The sequence below is a fragment of the Asterias amurensis genome, chromosome 14, assembly GCF_032118995.1.
Source record: "Asterias amurensis chromosome 14, ASM3211899v1".
NCBI lineage: Eukaryota > Metazoa > Echinodermata > Asteroidea > Forcipulatida > Asteriidae > Asterias > Asterias amurensis.
This window is the reverse complement of record NC_092661.1, coordinates 9,491,536-9,507,797: the sequence shown is the minus strand read 5'-3', so window position 1 is coordinate 9,507,797 and position 16,262 is coordinate 9,491,536. Positions and strand designations below refer to the sequence as shown.

At 41.3% G+C, this 16,262-nt stretch overlaps 2 protein-coding genes across 2 annotated transcripts; both read right to left on the bottom strand.

Annotated features, from left to right (window-relative positions):
• Positions 1 to 2,231: 2,231 nt before the first annotated feature.
• Positions 2,232 to 4,863, bottom strand: LOC139947403 (uncharacterized). The gene is made up of 2 exons (XM_071945306.1): positions 3,416 to 4,863; positions 2,232 to 2,379 (listed from the first exon to the last, which is right to left on the bottom strand). Exons 1-2 carry the CDS (start codon positions 4,770 to 4,772, stop codon positions 2,234 to 2,236), a joined length of 1,503 nt encoding a protein of 500 aa, XP_071801407.1. The 5' UTR covers positions 4,773 to 4,863; the 3' UTR covers positions 2,232 to 2,233.
• A 637-nt stretch (positions 4,864 to 5,500) lies between these two features.
• Positions 5,501 to 12,147, bottom strand: LOC139947154 (uncharacterized). Its single transcript, XM_071945013.1, has 3 exons — positions 10,357 to 12,147; positions 9,898 to 10,059; positions 5,501 to 8,507 (listed from the first exon to the last, which is right to left on the bottom strand). The coding sequence occupies exons 1-3, from the start codon at positions 12,140 to 12,142 to the stop codon at positions 8,473 to 8,475; spliced, it is 1,983 nt and encodes a 660-aa protein (XP_071801114.1). The 5' UTR covers positions 12,143 to 12,147; the 3' UTR covers positions 5,501 to 8,472.
• Between the last annotated feature and the right edge of the window lie 4,115 nt (positions 12,148 to 16,262).

Here is a 16,262-nt window from a genome sequence, read left to right as displayed (position 1 = left end):
TCGCGGTGAATTGATTGCACCCCAAATGCCATTTAGGGTGCGTTCGTTTAGCTTCCCTGTGTCATCCCCGGTCTGCCCCGGTGCGTTCGAATAGCTTTTGACGTCATTCCAGGGGCTCACCCAGGTAAGCCCACAGTGCCCTGTTTGTGGAGTGGGTCACTTTGGGGCTGGCCCCAGGTAAACGACGTCACTACGAAAGCGGTGAGTGGTCGTTCGTTTAGCTCTTGTCAGGGGTTCACCCGAGTGAGCACCGCGGGGTAGACCCAGGGAAGCTAAACGAACGCACCCTTAGTAATAGGCCTACTATAACACTGACCAGTTAGCCAGAAAAATGCATGTCAGTCTAAAAGCAAACAAAAAACAAACAAACAAACAAACAAACAAACAAACAAACAAACAAACAAACAAACAAACAAACAAACAAACAAACAAACAAACAAACAAACAAACAAACAAACAAACACACCAACCAAATAACAAAACGTTGACATTCATTTGTTTAAATAAGATTATCGGAATTTCTCAATTTAAAAAGCCTTGATTTCTGTGAGGCTGTTAAGTGCCGTAGCCTACATACAGGGACAAAGGAAACAACAATAGAAGTCTGCACTAGGATGTAAACAATGGGTGTTTATGAAATGTGGACCTTCAGAATAAAAGAAATCAACACAATGTAAGGTTTTGAAACACTGTGTGGACTTACACGAGTCCACACTGTGTTTTCACATGTGTTGAAGAAGTCGAAAGTACAAAGGAATGTTCACAGAGTGTTTGTAACACGTTGGTTGCGTGTGTGCGAGTGTGACATAATAAATACACCCAATATACATGGACATAGCGACATAATGTTCATACATGGAAGCATCGATATGTACAATGACCTGGTCAAAACAAATAATGGGCGGCACCATAGCTTGAAAGTCATTCTAAATTACGAGCTTTTTTACAACAAAGAAATCACTTTACAGAGAACTGTATTATATACAAGGTTAAAACACTCTGCCGTGGTTTGAATAAAGGGAAATGAAGAAGTTCAAACGGATGTTTGGAGAGAACCAAACGACAAAGAAAAAAATACTGTGCGGATGTCGAGGGAAATGACGTCTATGAAGGGCGCCACCTTGATATGAGTAGTAACATTATAAGGAAATAAATCTGTACCAAGTTTGGGCGGATAAAATGCAAACAAAAACGAAGTTAGAAACAAAATGCAACCATACATTTATAAATCTGATTGCAACAGTGTGTTGGCTGAACTGTTTTGACCCACATAATAAAAATGTTTAATTTTCTTGTACAGACTCATTTTGTATGAATCTTATTTGTTTAAGATCGTGAAATAGCAAATTTTTACAAGCAAGCAGTCGATTGTTTGTGTGGGATTCTACACACAAACGCGAGTATAAAACACCATAAATCGACACCTCCTTTTGTCCCTCTTTTGTTTATACTCTAACTTTTTGGCAATAGCTCCCATTGGTTTTGTGTACATTTTCCAACTGTGGACCTTTTCCGGATCAGGACCCTTCCCGGGTTAGCCTTTAAAAGGCGCACGCGGCGGCGGCACCCCCAGAGATATCACGCACGAAAAAAAGACCAGCGCAAGCGGCGATATCGCGGCTCCGCCGCTCGCGCTGGTCTTTTTTCGTGCGTGATATCTGGGGTCCGTGCTTGACATCTGGGGGTGCCGCGTGCGCCTTGACTAAAGGCTATCCCTGGGTTGAATGCATATGTACACACGATCACACACATTCTCAATTATTATGCATCCCTGTGGAGACATCTTTTGTTCTTAAAATCGTCCCAGTGTTTTAAGATTTGTCATTAGACTTTGTACACATGTCTTGTGGAGCAACCTGGGTCCTTAGAATTTCACTATGGAGTCCTTTTATTTTCCTCTGTTTTGTTGTGTCCTTGGTCTTCAGAATGTACCGAATGTACCGGAAGTCTTTTAAATCGAGCAACATTCAGGGGACAACCAACGGCTTCCAGAAAGGTTCGAATACGCACAACATTATAGACGACAGGATACAAGACCGTAACATCTCGAGTCTAGGGCCGTGTCCGAATTGGCGACTTCGGCTACAGCTACGGCTAGGGCGCGCGCGTCTGCTATTCTTCAACACTGACAGACGCGCTGATCTAGACGTAGCTGTAGCCAAAGTCGCCAATTCGGACACGGCCTAATAATACCTCGAAGCGTTTGTATACACACTTTGATTGGTCGGTGTCTTTACTCATTGGTTGATACATACAAGATATTGTGCACCATTTTGGCCTCTTCGTTGTCCAGCTGGGATGACCTTAGTGACGTCAACCCTTGACCTTTGGCCGCCTCAGCATACACGTACTGGTCATCGATAGTCTTGGGCTCTCGTCCTGTTGACAAATTTTCAGAGAATTATTATGTCCCATAAATTCTGAAGCGATATGTTCCAATTCTGAAATAAGATTCATGATTACCGCAGCGACAAATAACTTCGACAAAAGATTGTTTTTTCTTCTAAAATGGAAATGATGCGATTTGACTTTAGACAATTGTTGTGAAGTATGAACATGTGTTTTTCTTTATTTTACAGTCTTCCGTTGAATAGCCAGTAAAACACTTGGGACCAGTCAAAATTAACTCCACGTGGTCCGAGTAAAACCATCTGAGAGGACCAGTGAAATGAAACGCTGGTCTTGCTGGCCAGTCACTGAAAAGGTTGTGGATACACCCAACTATGCCGGTAAAATTATAATCGAAAAGTACACTGTTAGAATTGTATTTTATTGGTTTTGTTGTCTATCTCCTAAACACCTAAAATGTATGGTTTGCTTCAACAGGATTTTAGTTTATGTAACATACTTTTGTTTTAGATGACAAATCTTTCGTTTGCGAAAAAAAAAACCTGCACCCCCAAAAATAATCACAACTGTTGCAAAAAAAAGTCAAGATCTGAGTTTGGCCGTTTCTAAACGGGCAGCTACAGCTACGAATAAGTGTGTTGCTAAGGATGTCATATACTTATACGCATGCTGACGCGGAAGTCTAGCCGTAGCCGTTGTAGCCGATCGAGTGCAAATTCTGGACGCATTAATTTGTCCTACAACAGTGTGTTGGAAAAAGTGGCATGCCGTTGATTTCACCAAATTCTTCCTACTTATAGGGTGAATATCAGGACGAGTTAAGTTCTGAGTCCATAGACGTTAGGACGCATTGAACCCGTCCTAAGTTAGGACGAGTTACTCGCTTTAGCTGGATATAGGGTTAATCCGATAGCGTTTTGTGAACTTGGTTACAGCCTTAGGTTTTTACTCATAGTACTAGTCCCAACTTTAGACTATCTTTTAGAAATCGACCACAGCACAATTTGCTCCCTTCAATGGAACCATTTTTAAGTGAGTTTTTCAAACGAGGAATCGAGAGAATTACCATGTGTCATTTGTCGGTTGCCTGGTTCAAGCGTATAATACTCTGGTGGGTCCGGACTCTGATGCCCCATGTTGGGTTGATATTCAAGTGCCGTACTCTCGCAGCATCCATCTTCCTTGGATACCACTGCGTACGAATAACCCTCTGCACTTTGAACATACGATACTTTATTGTCCGATGGAACTTCGGCATACAGCACGGGCGGGGAATCCGCTGTTGCGTCCCCCGGTCGAGGTTCCAAAGTCACCGGTCGTTGGTTGCTGGAACTGATCGCTGTGTTGTTCTGATTGGCGTAGATTGGGTCGCTTTGATTGGCATAGAGGCTGGTTGATCTCGGTGATGTGTTAGTATTAAGGGATAGTTGGATGCCGAGATTTTGTGGGTTGGCTGCCCTTCGTTTTCGTCTTGGGAAGACGAGACAGGCAATGATGACCAGGAGTATAACGATGATGGCGACACTGGCTGACGCAATTGATGCAATGACTGCCGTGTTCAGTTTGGGATCATTCCGCGGGAATGCTGTTTTTGATGGTTCTGGCTGAGTACTTGCAGTTGTTTGGTCAGGAGACTGCGGAGCAGTAGTTTGCTCAGGAGAAGACAGGATACCTGCAGTAGTTTGCACCCCGGGGACAGGGATGGGTCCAATCGAACAGTTTCGCTGGATATGAGGAAACGCATAACTCGTCATATGACAAGTGAAGACTAAGCTGCTAGAAGGAATCCCTGTCTCGTTGAAGAATAAAGTGTTTTCAACTCTGTCTTCGTCAGTCTCTGTGCTAAATGATAATTGGTCAGACCTACTTCCGTCCACTGTCCATTCAAGAGTAACCACGGGCTGGGTTATTTCAGCCCAGCATGATAAGGAGAGAATGTCTGCATTGGTAGATGGGTTGGATCTTAAACACATGGGATAAGATGGATCTGGGAGATGCTGAACAGTCACTCTTATTTTGGCAGAACTTTGGAAGCCACCGAACATTTTCTGTACACCACATGAAAACATTGTGTTGTCGCGTACTAAACTATGATCAATCAATAGTATAAATGTTGCTTGAATACCTGAACCTCTTGTGAATTGCACAACTCCACGATTGTCTGTGGTGTTTACCACAGGACATAATAATAAACTGGGAACACCACAGCTTGAAACATCAATGGAACCATACAGTATCTGGTCCGAGCCTCGGTACCATCGAACTTCCTGTATACCTTGGTCATCTAATGTTAAGCTGCATAATAAATTGAGCGATTCACCTTCTCGAACTGTCACTCTGTCACTGGCCACCTCGATCGTCAGTGTCGTTGTCCGTGTCACATACGTCACCAAAAGTATTGACATAAACACAATGGAGTCCATCTTCTAAAAGGCAAAGTTTCAAAATGATGGTGGTACTGTTTTATGAGCTTTGCACAGTACCATACTCGCTGCAGTGATAAATTGTTGTGAACGAAACAAAAAGGAAAACCTCAATGTTTGTGATGTACCATACTGTGAGTGGCTTTCCTGTCAAACATGGTCTCCTGTTTTCACTGAACCGATTGATTCCTGTATTATTTTGTTTTAACAATATTAAAATAAAATCGGAAGTAGGCCCCGGCTGTGTCAAGGCAGTGACGTCATACATCCGGAATGGGCAGGATTATATCTACCGAAAGACAGACTCTCCTTCAGAAGTGCGTGTCGCTCTTGCCATAGACCTTATTGCAAATACTCGGTAGGCCAGCCGTAAGCGTTGAACGAGGTGCATGCTGGTCTAGCTAACAGTCAAGTTTGATCGCTAGCTAGACCAGGTGCACCTCATTCAACAGTTAGCACTTTCTCAATGGGTATTTGCGAAAATGTACATACACGCATGGGGACATTTCGGTCACCGAATGAAAATGTTCACTCGGTCCCAGCGCCTTATCCAAAGAAGCTATTGGATGTGAATGACGTACGCAAACACCTTGGACCAACCCCAGCCCGCTCCCCCAGCCCCTCCCCTGATCTAGTAACTCCAAGTCGCCTCTGAGTGTGTGATTTTAAGTTAAATTTGGTTTTATTACATTCGAACGTGCGCAGCATTTTTTACATATTTCACATTTTCTAGGACGACGTAATTTTGTAAGCCACAATTTTGCTTTCCCTAGGTTTACGGAGTGTTAACACAATGGACACTATTGGTTATTGTCAAAGACCAGTTGGTTATTGTCAAAGACCAGTCTTCTAAACTGGTGCATCTCAACACTGTGCATAAAAAAACCTGAACATTTGAGATCAATTGCTCGTCGAAATTGCGAGATAATAATGAAAGAAAAAAACACCCTTGTCACACGATCGTTTTGTGCTTTCATATGCTTGATTTCGAGACCTCCAAATCTAATTTTGAGGTCTCGAAATCAAATTCGTGGAAAATTACTTCTTTCTCGAAAACTACGTTAATTCAGAGGGAGCCGTTTCTCCCAATGTTTTATACTATCAACCTCTCCCCATTACTCGTTACCAAGTAAGGTTTTATGTTAATAATTATTTTGAGTAATTACCAATAGTGTTCACTGCCTTTAAAGTCACCTGGAAGTGGTATTTTTTTTAAATAAAGCTTTTGTCACTGTATGTGTTTTGGTGAGTTGAATGTGAATAAACAGTTAACTAAGGTTTTAAAAAATCAGTTATTATGCTATTTACAAATTTAAGAGTAGACCCCGACCCGAGAGGGCGCTGTTCGTGACGTCAATCGAGGCAGACTTTGCCTGTAATGCGTACAATTGCAAAGTACACGTACGGAACAAGTCGTGAGTTTGTACGTTTCAAAAAAAAAAAATAATTGTTTTTTTCCGACAATGCCGACCAGGTGTATTGCTGCTGAATGCAGAAAATGTACCAACTCACGACTTGGACGTACTTTGCACGTGTGTTTACTATACGCATTGCAGGCAAAGTCTGCCTTGAATGACGTCACAAAAGAGGTAGGCGGAGTCAGCCCCCAAACAACTTTATATATTTTTTAAACATATAAATCGTGACAAACAATTACTAAAAAAACTGTTTTATTGTTCGTAAGCATATACTCTTATGTTTGAAAGAAAAAAAATTATATTTCCAGGTGACTTTAATATTATTGTTTTATTAACATTTATTTATACATTGCTGTTTTAAGTTACATTGTTTAAACCTAATTATTTTTTACTGTATATATCCATATTTACATTATATAACATGAGTAGGGTAGATGACCTTAATAGCTTTCGATCCAAACCGGACTTTCTTCAGAGCGTAAACAAGTACAAACAAATACATATCCATTTATAGAAAAAAAGAGGAGCAAAGGATTAAGGAAGGGATACACTAACTAACAAAAAAAAACGGGAAAATTATAGCCAATCAATTGGTGAGGACAAAGGATGGTCAGTATGAAAGTGTGGATTGCTGGACCATAAAATAGTTTAATAACATTAAAACCCTAAAACGGTTCCAAGAACCAAACGGTATTATTTCCCTTTAAAACCAATTGACATTTCTGCACCAACAATGCCTAAAATGCACACTTACTCCCCATAGGCCTACGCATAATACACTGTATAACTATGGAGCAATAAACTAACACAGTGACATTGGCCCTTTACGAAACCACGGTTTCGGCTTCAGATTCGGCTCAGGCTAGCTTGGCGCTCGCAGTTGTTTTGGCAATTGCGCGTGCTTTGCATACGTGCTCAGGGCTTCAGACGAGTGGACGGAGCCTGAAGCCGAATCCAAAGCCGAAGCTGAAGGGCCATTGATTCCTCAAAATGAACCAACAGTAATTATTGTAATGATGACGTCATGTGTATTGGATCAACAGACATAATATGTAGCTCTTTCTTTGTAACATGCAAAGTTAAATATTGAAACTTTTTTTTATATAAAATGCACTTTAAAATGGCAGGTATAAAAGCCTTAAAAGTGAGGAATATACTAGCCAACCATTATAGGTAGTACTTTTTACACAGATTATTTTTATTATTTTCTTAGAGGAAAAACAGTGAATAAAACATTACATTTTATTAAGGATAGCTAGGCCTAAATTCTTTAAAGGCACTGGACACAATTGGTAATTACTCAAAATAATTGTTAGCATAAAAACTTACTTGGTAAACAAGCAATGGATATAGCTGTTAATCACATCAAACTATGTGAGAAACGTAGTTTTTAAGAAAGAAGTAATTTCACAGTAAAATAATAGTGAATTGATTTCGAGACCTCACGCGTGAAGTCTAGAAATCAACGGTTAAGCAGTAAACTTTGTGTGACAAGGGTGTTTTTTCTTTCATTATTATCTCGCAACTTCGCTATCTCGTTATTTTATGCATATGTGGAGATACACCAAGTGAGAAGACTGGTCTTTGACAATTACCAAAGGTGTCCGGTATCTTTAAGGATAGCTTGGCCTGTATGGTGATGACTTGTGCTTTCATTAAAAAGCATCGTATTTTTTTATCGAGATAGCTGTTATTTCCTTGAAAAATTGCCCTGACACCAAGCACATAGGACTAATTAGTTTAATAGTTTGTGAATATTGATGACCTATAATTTGTTTACATGGTTTGTTTTATTCGTGACAGTTCCTCAAAAGAGCATGACCCTTTCAAGGACATACGCCGGTTGCATTACTTTACTTTATTTGTTTTATTCGTGACAGTTCCTCAAAAGAGCATGACCCTTTCAAGGACATACGCCGGTTGCATTACTTTATTTTCAAACCGCAGCGACGGGTTTGTACTGTAGCACTGCCAAATTCCTGTCTTGAGATGAGACTATACGTTATTTATAAACGCCGTTTATGCTTCTGCAAACCTCCCCCTTTGGAGGATTACTTCAAAAGCAATGCAACGTATAGTCTCCTACTCAAGACAGAAATTGGCAGTGTTACAGTACAATACCCCTCGCTGCGGTATAGACAAAAATGCGCTTAAGGGTCATTCAGTCATTCGCGTTTCCTTGTAGGGTACGTTCCAGATAGTCTCAATTTCCCAGCTATTCCCCCTCCGAATCTTGGATGGAAGACCTAAGGGACCCGCCCCTTTTGGGAACCTCCTCGGCTTCACCTTGGTCCTTGGGGAAACGACACCCTTTCTACTGGAATGAAAACAACAAAAAGATCGCAGTCAAAGACCCAACAGTGGGTTCCGTTTTTGTTGGTTTGGACAGTTTACTTTTAGGCCTCGGAATTAAAGGATTCCATTGCTTGCTTGAAGTCACTATTAAAGGAACGTTACATAATTGATAAGATCAAACTCGTCAAAGATCACAATAATGATGATGACAGTAGAAAACATCCCTTAAAATATTTCTGTCTGAAAATGTCATATTTGATGAGAATAAATCAAACTAATTTCCCGTTTGGAGTTCATCAATCAGTGAGCGTTTTATTCATTTTTTAATTATTAACCGATGTCATGCAAAAATATGTGTAATGGGTTTTCACTAGTTTCTCGTGACCCAGATGGCCAGATGGTCGATCGATCTCAAACTTCTACAGGTTCGTCAGTTAATGCATATAGTGGATTACATTAAGTGCTTACACTGCCAGCAACTGTTTCGTTAGCCCAAAAACAGAAACGATTGCTCCCAAAATGGTCCCAAAAGCTGGAGTGGCCGTTTCCAAGGAGTTATTTGATCGCAGGTAAAAATTTAATAATAATTATAATGAACCATTTATGTAGAGTGCATATCACAACCACAGAGAAGTCCCTATGCGCTTTGAGATGAAAACAAAAGAGAAGTAAAGTTTATAGAGATGTGAAGTAAATACAAAAGCAAAATTTACGCAGTTTCCGGGCTCAGCGGTAAACCGAAAGGGATTTTGACTCGGATTTTGCGTCATATTGACCCACTTCTCGGTCAGTCACTTTGATCCATTTAACCGTGATTGTGGTACAGCGAAATTTTCTTGGAGAAAACTCAATTTAGGAATAATGTGGACCTGACTGATAACTGTTTAATTTTCATATAATTTTCGTACACTGCAAAAACTGGTGTGTTAAATAAACACAATGGGTGTTGTCACGTATACCAACAAAATAGTCAAAATGTGCACCATGAGGTGTTAAAATAACACCCATTTCTGCAAAAGCAATTACATCGGTGTTATGTTAACACCATATGATGTTAATTTTAATTCTCTCTTCGGTTATGTGACAAAAGCCACGGTGTCAGTTTTAACACCCCAGTTTTTGTAGTGGCAAGAGCCTCAATTTTTGATTAGCCAAGGAGAATTATAGGCCCTTTTCGAAACCACGGCTTTGGCTTTTGATTCGGTTTCAGGCTCAGTTCTCTCATCTGAAGCCCTGAGTGCGTACGCAAAGCACGCGCAATTTTCAAAACACCCGCGGGGCCAAGCTAGCCTGAGCCGAATCCAAAGCCGAAGCCGTGGTTTCGACAGGGGCCAGAGGTGACATGACACAGGGATGAGACTCTTCTAAATGAGATGGAGGGCGTGAACCCAGATGTTACGTTACTTTCTTACCATAGGTTGGATTGACATCGCATTCTTCATACGTAGCTCCTTCGTCACTACTCGGTATCTTAGCCTCGTCTGGTTCCAGCACGGCGTAGACTGGTGCTTCTTGACTCGGTGTCTTTACCACATCCTCGCCTCCTCCACGGGTAGGTCCTTCGTTGTCTATTGCTCTACTATCAAGCACGTCGTAGACTGGTGCTTCTTGACTCGGTGTCTTTACCACATCCTCACCTCCTCCATGGGTAGGTCCTTCGTTGTCTATTGCTCTACTATCCGTCACGTCTGGTTCAAGCACGTCGTAGACTGGTGCTTCTTGACTCAATGTCTTTACCACATCCTCACCTCCTCCATGGGTAGGTCCTTCGTTGTCTATTGTTGCTCTACTATCCGTCACGTCTGGTTCCAGCACGTCGTAAACTGGTTCTGCCTGACTCAGTGTCTTTACCGCAACCTGGCTTCGTACACTTGTAGGTCCTTCGTTGTCTATTGCTCTACTATCCGTCACGTCTGGTTCCAGAACGTCGTAGACTAGTGCTTCTTGACTCAGTGTTTTTACCACAACCTGGCTTCCTCCACAACAAGTAGGTCCTACGTTGTCTGTTGCACTATCTGTCTCGTCTGATTTCAGCACTTCGTAGACTTGTGCAGTCTGTCTCTCTCTCTTTACCCAAACCTCATCTCCTCCGCAGGTAGCTTCATCATTCAAACTCGTTTTATCCGTCTCTTTTAATCGCAATACTTCATAGACGTGTGCAGTCTGACTTGGTGTATTCAAAACAACTTGACTCCCTTCACTCGTAGGTCCTACGTTGTCTGTTGCTCTATCCATCTCGTCTGGTTTCAGCACTTCATAGACTTGTTCAGTCTTTCTCGGTGTATTTACCACAACCTCGCTCCCTACACTCGCAGGTCCTTGGTTGTCTGCTGCTCTATCCATCTCGTCTGGTTTCAGCACTTCATAGACTTGTGCAGTCTTTCTCGGTGTATTTACCACAACCTCGCTCCATACACTCGCAGGTCCTTGGTTGTCTGCTGCTCTATCCATCTCGTCTGGTTTCAGCACTTCATAGACTTGTGCAGTCTGTGTCGGTGTCTTCATCGAAAGTTGGTTGTTATTATCAGTGACTGCCTGTTGGATCACCTCATATGGCAGGGAGGGGGCACCAGGTGGTCCAGCATTTCCACCCGCCAGAAGTTCGACATCGACCGACGTATGATGAGACGCTCGGACGGTCTGCTCGTAATCAGGCAAGGTGTAGATGCCAACGTCTTCAAGGACGTTTTGATGGCGTCTTTCTGATGAAGCAGTTGTCGTATTAGTGGCCGCCGTCCCTTCCTTTTTTGTTTGCTTAATCTTGCTGCCTTTTGTGCGAGCAAAGCACACTATAATAAGCAGTAGAACGATGACTATTACAGTAGCGGCTACTGCCATGATGATGACCATGACGAGGGAGAAACCAGTGGGGCTTTGACCCCTAGGCGGCCGCGGGGTAAATGGCGACGACACGCTTGTTAATTCAATCGAGCAGCTACTTTTTAAACATGGAAACTCGTCACTAAACAAACGACAAGTAAATATAGCGTAATCGTAGCGCTCCGTTACATTATAAAGTAGAACGACTTGATTCCCAATGACCACCGTGTTATTGGAAAGTCTAACTTCGGTCGAGTTGGTCCCAGACACGATCCAATCTAACGACACCATTGGCCGAGTTATCTCGGCCATACACGAGAGAGTACAGGCGTTGTCGGCATCTTCAGAGGAGCATGTCTTTTTCGAGCAAATCGGATACAAAGATGCTTTATTGGGAAGACCGTGGACGATTGCAGATGTGTTCTGAGAAGTCTGTCGGTTGCCGTTCTTACCGAGAGTAAAGCAAGAAAATGTCACGTTGTCCTCCATAGTACTGTTTTTGATAACCAGTGTCAACGATGCAACATTGCTATCACCTTTAATGCCATATTGCAGTTGTCCACGGCTGTCAGTTGTTTGTTCGGTACATTCCTCTAACTCTGTCTTACAGGCAGTCACGTTAATTCTTCCATAAGCACCCTCGCCACGGTTCCAACCCACCTCGGCGAGAGACTGTGTTCCTTTACTTGTTCCAAATCTGACATGACAAGATAGACGTAACTCTTTACCGAGACAGACCTCCACCACGCTGCTCGTGGCCATTAGCCTGTACGATGAGTCAATGAGCGGTACACTCGTCATGAGCAACACACAGCTTATATACATTAGGCTGCCCATTTTTCTCACCGACCAGAAAATCCCCTTATAAGACACAACTTTTCAACTTTTGATAAAAACTTTAAATTTGAATGCACTTATACAAATGCTGGCGTCCACATCACAAACCCCGTTGACTTATGACACCGACCACGCTTACATTCCATAATTCTGAACGTGACATGATGCACGCATCGAAGTAATGATAATACTGACCTAGACAGGGAACTATGTACAAGGAACTAGATGTACAAAATAAACTTGCAAAACCCACATCACTTGATTTATGTTTCCGATTTTGCTGGATTTGTTTTGCACACTGTTTAGTCTACATGTTGTTATATTTTTGTGATCAGACAGTTTTATTTACAAAAACAACATAACAGACATGCCGAATTAATGTAATATTGAAATAATTTGTGGCCGTTATAAGTTGCTTCAAGCAGCTTCGCCGGGGAACAAGAAGAACAATTTTAAGACGGAAATATATCAGGGGTTGAAGGATGGAAATTTGATGTCACTTTTTGTAAACTGAATATTTTTTTGTTTTTAGACTTGGTGTTTGGTTTTAAAGGCAGTGGACACTATTGGTAATTGTCAAAGACTAGCCTTCACAGTTGGTGTATCTCAACATATGCATAAAATAACAAACCTGTGAAAATTTGAGCTCAATCGGTCATCGAAGTTGGGAGATAATAATGAAAGAAAAAACACCCTTGTCACACGAAGTTGTGTGCGTTTAGACGGTTGATTTCGAGACCTCATATTCTAAACTGAGGTCTCGAAATCAAATTCGTGGAAAATTACTTCTTTCCCGAAAACTATGGCACTTCAGAAGGAACCGTTTCTTACAATGTTTGAAACCATCAACCTCTCCCAATTACTCGTCACCAAGAAAGGTTTTATGCTAATAAATATTTTGAGTAATTACCAATATTGTCCACTGCCTTTAAAGTAGGGGGGGGGGAACATGCAATATGCAACGAGTCCCAAATAAATGCAGTACATGGGAGACAGCTGTTTGTGAGGCTCTTTGTTCTGCATCTCAGCAAAGCAAGAGTATGTTTGAGAGAAAAACAAGCAGAAAGCCTGGTTCCAAGCTCAAACACATACGCCCTTTTTGAAAACACGGCTTCGGCTTTGGATTAAGCTTCATGCTCCGTCCTCTCGTATGAAGCCCTGAGCGCGTATACGCAAAGCACGCGCAGTTTGTCAAAACACCCGAGGGGCCAAGCTAGCCTGAGCCGAATCCAAAGCCGAAGTCGTGGTTTTGAAAAGGGCCCTATAGATGAGAGGAACCAGGTCGGGCACATTGGTGGCACCTAAACATCAGCAGAAAAGACAGAGGAAAAGGACAAACACAAATATGAATGGATGGAAATGTAACATCTCCAGGGCGAGATCATGACAGTAGGAAACAAGGACACAAACCTCCCATTACTTCATCCCTGTTCTCTTTTCTTTGTTTTTGAGAACAGGTTGTGCCACACTCGAAGCTCGTAAAATGTTTACAGGAAGTAGGGCGTTTTAATGAGAGACCTGGCTGAACCTATTATGGGATTTGAGGCATTCTAATTGTGAGGTATCGATGTATATATATCTGGCTTGCCGTAACACAATGTGTGTACTTGCCGGGTTAATTGTTTTTTTTTCTTTAGAGAAATGTCTTGCTTTATATTTTACTACCCACGGAGTAGATTTTCGGTATTCGGGAGACTTTTCTGTTCTACAAAGAACTGTTCTGCTGCTTGGGTATTTTACATTTTTGTTGTGTTAATGTTATTTCTACGCAATTCCCGATCCAGTGGAAACACAAAGGAAAGGCTGACGCATGTTTTCATGTGGGATAGGTTGCCAATTGCAGACAGTTTCCGAGATCTACATGATCTATGATCCTGTTAAATATAATATTCCATTTTGTTTCCTTGTTCGGTTAAAGACCCACTCTGTGAAATGTCTAGCTCAGTTACTGGTCGTCAAATTTGCGAGAGAATAGGAAGAGAAAACGCCCTTTTCGCACAAGTTGTGTGCTTTCAGATGCCTTAAATTCGGTCGAGACCTTAGCTGATGAGGTCTCGAATTCAATTAAAATGTTTAAGTGAGAAGTTCTTTTCACTTGCATCCAAGTAGGGCCCAATTTCATTTCAAAATCTTGCTAAGCACAGACTAAATCTAATAGGGGTCTATGTACGTTTTGTTGGACAAACATCACAATGTCCACAGATTTACACTAAACTTACACAGTTTGGAAATAATGATAGTAGAAAGTTTCCCTGAAATTTTTATTTGCTGAGGTTCTGTAGTTTTTGAGAAATGAGTAAAAACAATGTCTCGAAAAAATAATTCGTCTCACTGATCATGAGACGAAAATTATTGAAGCATGTAAAAACGTATTTTCATGACATTGTTTTACTCACTTCTCAAAAACTACAGCACCTCAGCATCTAATATTTTAAGGTGAGCTCTCTATTATCATTATCTTCAAACGGTGTAGGTTTAATGCGTGGACATTGTGTTTTGTGTTACAAAAAGTAACCAAATCCTTTAACAAAAACTGGTTACCCCCTAAAATTCCATTAAGTTTACATTGTTGCAACTGGTGCCCCACTCATCCTTTGCTTAGCAAGCAAAATTTGCTAAGCAGTATTTTCGGCTCAATTTTATGAAATTGGACCATAGATATAAATGAGGGTCCATTTCTGGTGCGGAAAATTGTCAAAGCTTCATAACTCAAATCTTACCTGCAAGAAGCCACTAACTTTCACCAACTTCACAATGGAAGACTTTGAGACGCTAGGTGGCAGCAGACTTACCAGGTAAATTTCCATTGTTTACGTAGTTCTGAGCGTGCGCACATGACCGAAAACATTGGATTTTACCTGATAAGTCTGCTGCCACCAAGCGTCCCAAAAGTCTCCTATTGCCGGTGGCGGACATTTTTGGGGTGTATGTGGGGCGGGGAGCCGTAAATACTTTGTTTTCTATTTTTCATTCGTGTATTTTCTTTTTAATTAACTTTACTTTATTTTATATTCTATTTTTAGTTTATGCTTTTAAGCAGAAAACTTTGCTTGTAAGCGTATTTCACAGGATAGCAATAATATTAGGCTTCCAGACTGTGCGTTCACCATGGATTTATTTGCATTGATAAAGCGCTGGAAGTAGTAATAGTATGCCTTTTTTGAGCTTACGTTAACAGTGCTAGTTTAATGGAAACTCGCGCAAATCAGCACAACATTGGCACTGGACACTGTTGGTAATTACTCAAATAACTGTTAGCATTAACAATCACTATATGTAACTGTAACGGGTCCATTATGAGTGAAACTAAATGAAAGAGACAATGACATACTTGTTTGGAACTCTTTGGTTGCTCAGTCCAAGTAATGGTTTTAAAGGAACACGTTGCCTTGGATCGGTCGAGTTGGTCTTTGAAAAGCATTTGTAACTGTGTTTATAGAATGCATATGGGGAGAAAGATGTTGTAAAAGTAGAATACAATGATCCACACAAACATGCCTCGAAATTTCGTGGTTTTCCTTTTACCTCGTCGACTAACACGTCGGCCATTTATGGGGGTCAAAATTTTGACTCCCATAAATGGCCGACGGTGTTAGTTCGCACAGTAGAAGGAAAACCACGCAATTTCGAGGCAAACTTGTGTGGATCAAGGAACACGTTGCCTTGGATCGGTCGAGTTGGTCTTTGAAAAGCATTTGTAACTGTGTTTATAGAATGCATATGGGGAGAAAGATGTTGTAAAAGTAGAATACAATGATCCACACAAACATGCCTCGAAATTTCGTGGTTTTCCTTTTACCTCGTCGACTAACACGTCGGCCATTTATGGGGGTCAAAATTTTGACTCCCATAAATGGCCGACGGTGTTAGTTCGCACAGTAGAAGGAAAACCACGCAATTTCGAGGCAAACTTGTGTGGATCATTGTATTCTACTTTTAAAACATCTTTCCAACCATATGCATTATATAAAAAACGGTTACAAACGCTTTTGTTTTGACCAACTCGTCCGATCCAAGGCAACGTGTTCCTTTAAGTACAGGGGTCATTAATGCATTGCATTATTAGTTTTCATTATAAAGGGCGGTATATAAGATCAGCGGTGTACTCCCAATATCAGAA

Excerpts from the sequence above, each read along its gene's own strand:
- LOC139947403 (XM_071945306.1), bottom strand. The coding sequence starts at position 4,772 with ATGGACTCCATTGTGTTTATGTCAATACTTTTGGTGACGTATGTGACA. Across the intron at positions 2,380-3,415 it reads CAACCGACAAATGACACATG|GACGAGAGCCCAAGACTATC; the intron begins GTAATTCTCTCG and ends ATTTGTCAACAG.
- LOC139947154 (XM_071945013.1), bottom strand. The coding sequence starts at position 12,142 with ATGGGCAGCCTAATGTATATAAGCTGTGTGTTGCTCATGACGAGTGTA. Across the intron at positions 10,060-10,356 it reads AGACAACGAAGGACCTACAA|CAATAGACAACGAAGGACCT; the intron begins GTGTACGAAGCC and ends TTGATAGTAGAG. Across the intron at positions 8,508-9,897 it reads CGATGTCAATCCAACCTATG|TAGAAAGGGTGTCGTTTCCC; the intron begins GTAAGAAAGTAA and ends TTTTCATTCCAG.